The sequence below is a fragment of the Rhizophagus irregularis genome, chromosome 8 (genome assembly GCF_026210795.1).
Source record: "Rhizophagus irregularis chromosome 8, complete sequence".
In the NCBI taxonomy this organism is placed as follows: domain Eukaryota; kingdom Fungi; phylum Glomeromycota; class Glomeromycetes; order Glomerales; family Glomeraceae; genus Rhizophagus; species Rhizophagus irregularis.
The window spans coordinates 4,272,748-4,282,631 of record NC_089436.1 but is presented as its reverse complement, the minus strand read 5'-3'; the positions used below and the strand labels follow the sequence as shown (position 1 = coordinate 4,282,631).

Here is a 9,884-nt window from a genome sequence, read left to right as displayed (position 1 = left end):
ATTCTAGGAAAATATAAGAAAATAAAATAAAACAACTCTATAAAAAAAACAAATTAATAAGATAATTTCTTACGAATTTTGGTTTGCGAACACGTTTTAAAATATAAAATGATACACAATAGAATGGATCCTAGAATGATTGTTTGATACATTTTTTTTGATATGGAGAAATAAAAGTAAATGAAATATCGAAAATTTTAGACTTTTGAAGGGAGTCGATAACTTTTTGCGTGAGGGAAATAAATACGCATTTTTATATCTACTTTTGAACTTACCAAATTAAGTTGGTAAAATATTCTTTGTCATTATTCTTTGTCATTATTTTAAAATTAGATAATCATAATTCGATTTGCTAACTCAAAAAATATGGCTGTAACTTACGGACATATGAATTAAAACTCTAATTCGACCAAAGTAAAAACCTTTACAATACGTACAACATGCAGATTATAAATCGTTTGAAATATCATTAATAATTTTAATGTAAATATTAGTCATAATAAACAAAGATTCGGATACCATAACAGACATTCTTTTGTGTAGTGGTTAAATCAATTTTAACTTAAACTTAGGTTTTAATAAACTATCATTTAAACTTTATTATAGCTTTTAACAACTAGCTAAAACTAAAATAAATTTTATCATCTGGTTCGGCATAAAAAATGAATTTTGGAGCCGTTGACGATCAGAATCCTGACAAATAATATTTCGCGAAAATCGTAAAAATTAATGTTTTTATTTATATTTTTAAAATTTAATAATTCTTAAAATTAATGATTCTTAATATAAAAAATAAATATGTACAAAATGTATGGTATTTTTTTATAAATTTGGGTTCTCACTTCTTTAATTTATTATACTATATTTCTGATTCTGGTGGTATCGGGACATTTCGCTGAGCCGAAAAATAATCTTTATTCATAATGCCCCTATTTTTCGGCAGAGCTTCCTTTCGGCGAAATATCCTTTAACTATTTCTGGTTGGAGTAAATTGGCGTTACTTGCGTTACGATAACAAAATTTCATATCATGGTATAATACGAACAAACTTTTCTGATTGATATCATTTATTAAATTAAAGTTTCTTTCTGATTATAAATTGGATTAACTTTACAGTTATTTGCACCCATTTTTAGTAGTTAATTTCGCTTACTGAATTTTTTTTCGAATCCCGTATCCTGAATATTATGAGAATCGGAAATCCTGACCATCAATTTTTTTTTTCCGGATCATTTCCAATGCACTGATCTGCATTATGATTGTTGCACACCCAATACAGTATCCATATCGTGAATCGTGATACGCTTTTTCCTCCTGAGAATCATAGCAATCAACAGGAGTTAGTATAAATTAAGTTTAGATTAAAATTTTATTAAAATAAAAAATTAAATTAGAAAATACCTTCATTATTAAGTAATAATAATGAATTACTAAATTTAAATGTTATACTATTATATCCAGTATCAATAATCACTTTTTTATATGAAGTTGAGATATTTGATCTGCTTTTTCAAATATAACTTTAATTTCTTTTCCCTTATGATGTACCTTCATACTAAATTTGAAAATTTCGAGTGATTATCTGAGTTTATATTTATTTCCTGGTCTCATATTGATGGCTGGAAAATTACTAATTTTAGTTTAAAATAGTTAAAAATAGTAATCACATGTTAAATTTAATGAGTGATATTCTTCAGGTGTAAATTTACTTAACTAAAATATAAATATATATAAATTAGCAGTTTAATACCTTAAAATTCCAGCAGATTTCTACTAATTAGCAGCTTAATGCTTAGAATTCTAGCAATTTTCTACTAATTAGTAATTTAACACCAATAGAATTTAAGAAAGAAATAAGGTAAAAACTATTAGTAAAGAGCTAATTTTCTAAGTATTACCAATTTATTTCCTGGGAAGACTATTTCTAACTCCATAAAATAAATAATATTAATTAAACAATTAAAGATTTAATACTGCAGCTAACTGTAAAATGTCTTACAGTACGTAATTATCAGTTGATGAAAGAAATGTATCATATGTCAGTGTGACAATCTTTTTTCAGCATTAGGCCATTTCAATTAATTGCTAAATAAGTTTAACAAAGGAATTAAACATTAAAAAATTAAAGGGAGAGCTTCTGATTGGTAATTTTTGAACAATTGCATGATTTTTAACCAATCATATTTAATTCAATGAACTAATTTAAAGAGATTTGTTAAACATATAATCAACTTATTACAGCTTTTTTGATGTCCAAAAGTATATCTGATTCATTACACCTCTTGTTTACTGATAATCAGTTCTTGTGAACTTTTTATAGTTTTCTATTTTTTCTACAAATTGATTCCTTTTATCAAACAATAAAACAATTCAAAATTGATTATTTAGTTTTTGCTAAAGAAGTACAAAAATTTATTTGTTGCAAATTTTCTGAAAAGAATCTTCTTAAGAGTTTGCATGAGTCAATGTGTCAAAAAATCAGAAATTATATTTCTTAAATTTTTTATCTGGTTTTTTTTTCAAAAATTATTTTATTTTGTTTAATAAAATAAATAATAAGTGGGAAAATACAAAGTCAAAGTTAGTAAACATTTTCACTGACAACAAGATGCATGGTACAATCAAAGTTCACCTTAAATATTTGAAGAATACATAAGGTCTCTCTTAATATACTTCTATTAGATAAAGTAAAATAATGACTCAACTTAGATGAACATCATAGTAAGCCTTTGCATACTAGTAATAATTGGTCAACATGAACATGACATACTATCCTATTTGATGCCATCTTTGGCTTTTTCCTTTCCCTATAAGTGAGTTAGATTGAAGAATTTGATAATTAGTGGTTACTATAAGAAGTACTATTCATGAAGAACTCTCTTAAAAAAGTCCTGTGGTGATCTCAGTTTCATAACTATCTGATAATAAAATGTAAAAAAAATAATACCTACAAAAAGGAATTTCAGAATATATCCAGACAGAAGTTGTTCTTGCTGTTCAGATAACATTTGGATAATACCTGGAATCTTTCACATATTGGACTTTATCCAGATGTCTGGAATAGTATATTTTTTGGACATTTTAGACATTTTCCAAATGTTTTCTAAACATACCAAACAGCAAATAACTTTGGACTATATAACCACAATGGGAAGAATGTATTGTTAGTAAATCTATATTTCAAATGCTTGATAATTCAAGAAGAACCAGTGGACATTCTGTTTACTTGACACTTAGTTCTATCAGATATAGTTAGGCAATGTAAAAATAAACCTGATGCCAAAATATTTTGGGTTATCTGCCAATTCTAAAGGTGAAAGATAGTTCTCAAAAGAGGTTAAGAAGACAAGAATGAAACTTTACAAATGAATAAAGTTATTAACTGCTTTAAGAAAACACTAGAATCACCAAAAGTTTGCCATGTGAAAAATAACTATTATAACAGGCAGTTCTGATATTTTCATAGATCTAAATGCAACACCAGTCATCTGGATCATTCCAAAATTGAATTAACAGGTTTCAAAGAAAGCCAAACTAAGTGAATTATTTCTAACAAAAAAATCCTCAATCATAAGAATAAGCTGGAGAAGAATAATATGTATGCAACACTGGCGGTACTTGGAATATCATTATCACTATCAGGTGCAGACCATGTATACACTGCAATTAGAAAGCCTATAAACTTTTAAAGTATTACAAATCTTCCCTTCAATTAATAAGCAAGATGTAGATAAACTGTTAACAAAAGCTATTGACTTAGCTAACTGTGAATTCCCACCTGATTTTTCAGCTAGTGTTATTGGTTCAATCAATTTTTCAAAGAAAATAATCAGCTTTCTGAAATCCTGGACCTCTAGTAATTCTTCCAAGTAAGTGGATCATCATAAATCTCTATAAAAGCTCTAGCAATAGTATGAAAAGTAAGATTTCTTTCCAGTTATTGATACTAGTTGAGCCAATGGGGCAGATGCTATAAACCTTAATGCTACATTTACCACATTGAGACAGAAAAAATATGTCATATTCCCAATTTTATCATATGGCATGTGAGAAACATTTGCATAATGCACCTTATTAGCAAATTATCAATTTAAGATTATGGTAAAATTACTAGTAAGTCAATTAATACTGCCAGCAGAGTCACTACCAAATCAAAAATTAAAATTGAAACTATAAAGTTCCAGAATTATACTTGGAATACTTGGAAAAAAAAGAGACCTTTCAACATGAGATAGTCACAGCTACTAGTCACTTTTGGTGGTAAAGAGAAATTTGCCTTTGTAGGAGACTTAATACCAGGAGTTTGTAGAGGTGTTATCATGTTAGAATTAGATTTAATATTTGACTAAAAATAATGTTTTTTAAGCAAATAAATCTTTTTCACTGAGTCCTTGTATGCTAGCTGTACGAAATAATTCTATTTTGTTAAATAATAAACAGTAATTGTAATATATTTGAGTTCCATAAATTGATATGAAATGAAAAATTAATAGTAGTATAAACTATAAAGTAGCTATGAAAGTTGATACTATAATATATATTATTAATAATTTATTCATTTATTATTTTTGCTGCTAATCTGAAATGTTGCATACTATATTCACATCTGTCATATTTTTTATGAAAACTTGGGACAAGGTATTATATTAGGTTTTAAAGAAACATGTTTATTTAATATATATAAAATTATCCTTTTTACTAGAAAAAGGTTTATTTTATAATTACCATATTTTCTTACGTTAAAATTAAAGAAATTTGTAAATGAATTGATATTTTTTAATATTCATATAAAATAAGTCTGGTCAACAAAACTTTCTCTTTTTATAAGACGAATTTATTTAAATATCGGCCAAATTATCTGATAAAAAATTAATATACTTGTTTTTATTTTAGTTATAAATTAATTTCATAAAGAGATATTACATATCAATGGCAAATATATATATGTTGTAGGTGGAAACGGAATCTATGTGGATTCCGGATCCACATATGTGAATACGGGACGTTGGCCAGAATTAAAGCATAGTGCCGGACTAGGATTTCGTAATGCTGGCCAAGATCCGTATCCAGAAACCACATACAACATATATTAAACAAAAAACTTCTTTCGTTTTATTTTAGTTATAAATTAATTTTATAAAGAGAATATCACATGTCAATGGAAATATATATATGTTGTAAGTGGAAACGGAATATATGTGGATTCCGGATCCACATATGTGGATACGGGATGTTGGCCAGAATTAAAGCATAGTGCCGGACTAGGATTTTGTAATGCTGGCCAAGATCCTTATTCAGAAACCACATACAACATATGTTATACATAAAACTTCTTTCGTTTTATCCAAATCACGAATTAATTTCAACTTTTCAAATATTCATTAAAATAGACTTGTTATCTTTTTTCTGTTAAGTTTCCGATGGTTATTTAATAGAAATTAATTGACTAGATGGGCCAATAGCAGAAGTGTAATCTTCTTCAATATAAGTAATTAAATTCTTTCGCTCATTTTCAGCACTTTGGAAGGAATCATAAGTTTCGGTTAATTGCATCGTTTCACTATCATGAATCCACTCATCAAAACTCTTAATAAGACTCCTAGCAATTGGCCTTTCTTTCGGGTCAGTATTCCAACAAGATTTCATAAGTTTGATATAATTAAGAGGAGTTGCAGAAGGAAGTTCGGGTCGAGCTCCTTTAATAATGTTAATAGCGTTGATATCCTCGTTGTAAAATGGAATTTTTCCACTTGCAACTTCATACATGATCATTGCAAAGCTATAGATATCAGACGCTGAAGAATACTGACCTCCAGATAAAAGTTCGGGTGCCATATAGGGTAATACACCAATTAATTCACCTGTTGATACAGAATCTTGACGCCATGCAAGTCCAAGATCACTTATCATTGCCCAACTTCCATGTCTTAAAACATTGCCTGTATGTAAATCACGATGAACATACCCAGTGTTATGGATAATTTCTAGACCCTTAGCAATGTCTTTAAGCGTAATTAAACGTTCAATCCATGAAAAATTCTCAAAATTTTTACGAATATATTTTCGTAAATCCCCATCTTTAGCATGTAATGTTACAATAATAAAGTCTCCCTTGTCTTCCCAACGTGAAATTCCAAAACAACGAAGTATATGTCCAATGATTGTACTAAATTTGTGATGTGCTGAAAGCTATGAAATTATAAAAATTAATATTATCTATTTAAATAAGAGTTAAAAGAAATTAAATCCAATAGTACTTACTTCATTAATAAATACGTCCAAATTTTCTTGAGATTTTTCTATTACTTTTAATACTACTTCATGACGACCAAATCGTTCCCAGTTATGAGTATTAGTATCCCAATATGTAATTGGACCTTGTTTCCATATAGCTTTATAAACATTACTATTTCCACCTTTCGCTAAAGGTGTAACGTTATCAAAATTTTCGAAAGGGATCCATTCAAAAAAGCTATGTACATTATTTGCAGTAATTTGTGTTTCGATGATTAAATTATCTAAACCGAGTCTCCAACTTGTCCATTCTGAAGTTTGTTTATAAAAATGTACAGAATTACAAGGACGACACCATTTCTTTCCAGTAAATAACTTTCGACATTCCATACACCGCCCTAAAGAAAGTTTTTGTGATTGTGGATATGATTCATTATTTATTTCTCGTTCATACCTACTAGGCTTTATTCTTTGTCGGTAACCTTCATTGGCATGATTATAATCATATAGTATCAGAGAATAATTTCTATTAAAATTACGAACTGGTGTAGAAACACGCGCTAAATCGGCCAAATCATATGATTGCGTGTTTTTAGAACGTTCTGGTGTAGAAACACGCACTGAATCGGCCAAATCATCTGATATTGGTGGTTTAGAACAACGTGGTTCAAAAGCACTTCGTAATAACTTGAAACGAACAGGAGGATATTCATGTTGGTATTGCACTGTATCTTTCGAATTCATTTTCTAAAAGAGAACCTAATAAGAAACAAAGTTGACGGAGAAAGAACTATTAAAGTATTACATGGAATTTATTGTCCGTGGATTTATCATGGTAGCATATACCAGTAAATAAAACCAATAAGCTCTGGTTTTTATATGCAATATGCAATTAATGTAATATGTGTAATATGCATAATCGTACGTACGCGCATAGCTGTTTATTAAAACAAATTTTGCGATGATCGTTTCTAATTTCTAAAAAGAACGTCATTACTGTGTAAAGAAGGAGAATCCAAATGTTCGTCCGGCACGTGACGATGTACAAATAATAACAGCATTTCGGGCTTTCCGCTTTCTAGTTTAAATAGAGAAAATTCTTCAAAAAAGGAATCATCCTTTTCAAAAAGAACTTATTTGACGTTATTATAAATATATAATATTGTGGTCTTTTTGCTTAAAGATTTAACAGATATTATTATTATTATTTTCTTTTTTTTTAAAAAAAAATCCTCTTTAAGCTTACGCTGATAGAATAAATTAATAAATAAAATTTTAACGATATCGAATAATGATTTCTCATTATTGGTTTATAACTCAATTTTGACCTATTATTTAGTATGTGTACAAAGATTTTATATTTTTAACATAGTATCAAAATACTTATATGGTAATATAATATACATAAAATTATTACATCTCAAATACGCTTTGTTTATATTAATAATTTCAGATTTTTTTTGTTTGATAAATGGCTCACAGTGAATTGCTAAATCTCACATGGTGCTTTTCACCTCGGGTAATCTAAAATTCTTCGATTTTATTATATGTAAAATTTGAAAAAGAATTTTTATTATCAAAAAGTGTATTATTCGCACAGTGTTGTCGATAGAACAAATGTGAAATGACTAATTTCCATTATAAAAATCAAATGTTATATTATTATACTGTATAGCATTGAGAATTTCTAGTTTGCTAGGTAAGCGTAATTCACATGATAAAATATCTTCGTTAACAATATTATCGTTATTTTTAAATTAGTGCGGCTCTCCTGTACGCCATCTCCTCCCTATAAGAAATCTGTATATGGAAATGATATGTTTGGTATACGTTTGACATATTTTTTACAAATTCTGTATAGAAATTCCATATATTTAATACGCAATTCATTAAAAAAAAAAATTAATGTATATTACGGTGTACCGTTAGAACAACTATTTGTATATATGTAAGTATTATTCTCTATCCTGTAAAAAATTTTATCCGTAATTTCTTTCTGTAAAAACTCCGTGAATATGATACATTTACGGAAAAAAAATAATTAAAAATCTAAGCAACTTAGATAATTTCCGTGAATATCATGATATATTTACGGAAATAACATGGAATAGAAAAACAAGGAATGAATTGTTTATAGGGGCTAAAAAAGATTTATTTTTATTAATACTTTTAAGGAAAAATAAAATCAGAATTTGTATGCATTATATTTATATATCATATAAAAACAATTAATTTTTACCAATAATAAAAAAATTTTATAAAAATAGCAACTTTAGTTTGTAAAACAGTGAATTCAATAATGATTTATAGGTTCTTTCCTTGCCAAGAAGATTTTAAGGAGATATAGTTTTACGCGATACATATATTGAAAAAAATAAGAATTTAAACCTTTCTTTTTCAAATTGAGAAACAAACATCTACTTATTTTTAATTTATATATTTATTATTATAAACTTAATATTCATAATATGTAAAAAAGTAATTTTATGCATATAGTTCATATAGTTCCTTCATTATACTACGAAAATCAATATCCTAACGGTCACACTAATTCCATATGTTTCAGGCGAACCCAAAAAAGGAAATTATAACAATGTAAATACACAAATAAAATGAAAAACAAAGAAATTACCCTGATAACAAAGTTTTATCGTTGATCTTGCTTTTTTTAAAAAAATAAAAATAAAAATAGACTTTATTTATTTTATTTGTGGTAGCACAATGGCACAATGCAAACGGACCCTTTATTAATCACGTGAAATTATCATGTGGAAGAAAAAAAGGAAACAATTACTGCAGATCATCCATAAAAGCTTAATTTTTTGTAGATTATATGAGTCAAGAACGTAATTTCGTTTGAAACCAGCTTTTTTGTTCTTTAATTATTTAATAATTAAATCATCTTGAACATTGTATATTCAAGAAGCAATTCGTAAAATCCATCTATACCTTTATGAGAAAGAAAATTAACTTGATATTATACAAAACAATTCTAAATGTTTGTTACTAAATATCCTAACTTTATTTCAAAAACATTAGGATTGTCATTTGGTGACTTGAACATATTATTCTTTTTATTAATTCATCCAGCAGAAAATTAACCTTTGGAATAAAGATAATGAGCTTATGATTATTTGAATGTGCACGAAATTCTTTCATTTTTCCGATTTGAATAACAATTAAATTATGGTTAAGGGTAGCGTATGTTTTCTTTATTTATGTGACTAAAATGAAATTTCAAGAGTTATAAAATTATTTGTACTGTATCAAATATTCAAATCTAAATTATTTAATAATTCAATTTTTTTCCATATGTTATATGATTGATGACGTATTATACCCCTTATTTTAAAACCTGACCCGTATTTACAGCTGTTTTTACAAATGTGTGGACACCTGACAAAATTTGATGCCGAGTACTTGTCGAGTGTTGGGTTTTCGGAATATTGAAAAATAATAAAAATGCAAACACGTGACAGCTGATCATGACACAATACGATTAGCGGCGAGCTTTCAACATACAAATTTTATACAGACAGATCCTTCAGGCTTCAGCACTATGACCACAAATTCCAGCAAATCTCAACTTGGTTTCGTATGGATCGAAGTATCATCTACTGACGTTCCGCTAATTAGTTTTAAAGGCAGCT

The 9,884-nt window shown here is 27.6% G+C and overlaps 1 protein-coding gene across 1 annotated transcript; it reads right to left on the bottom strand.

The window, feature by feature from the left end:
* Nucleotides 1-5,424: 5,424 nt before the first annotated feature.
* On the bottom strand, nt 5,425-6,978 carry OCT59_028821 (uncharacterized protein; the record flags this gene model as incomplete). The annotated part of the gene is made up of 3 exons (XM_066147583.1): nt 5,425-5,696; nt 5,811-6,189; nt 6,262-6,978. The coding sequence occupies 3 exons, from the start codon at nt 6,976-6,978 to the stop codon at nt 5,425-5,427; spliced, it is 1,368 nt and encodes a 455-aa protein (XP_065994279.1).
* Nucleotides 6,979-9,884: the final 2,906 nt, after the last annotated feature.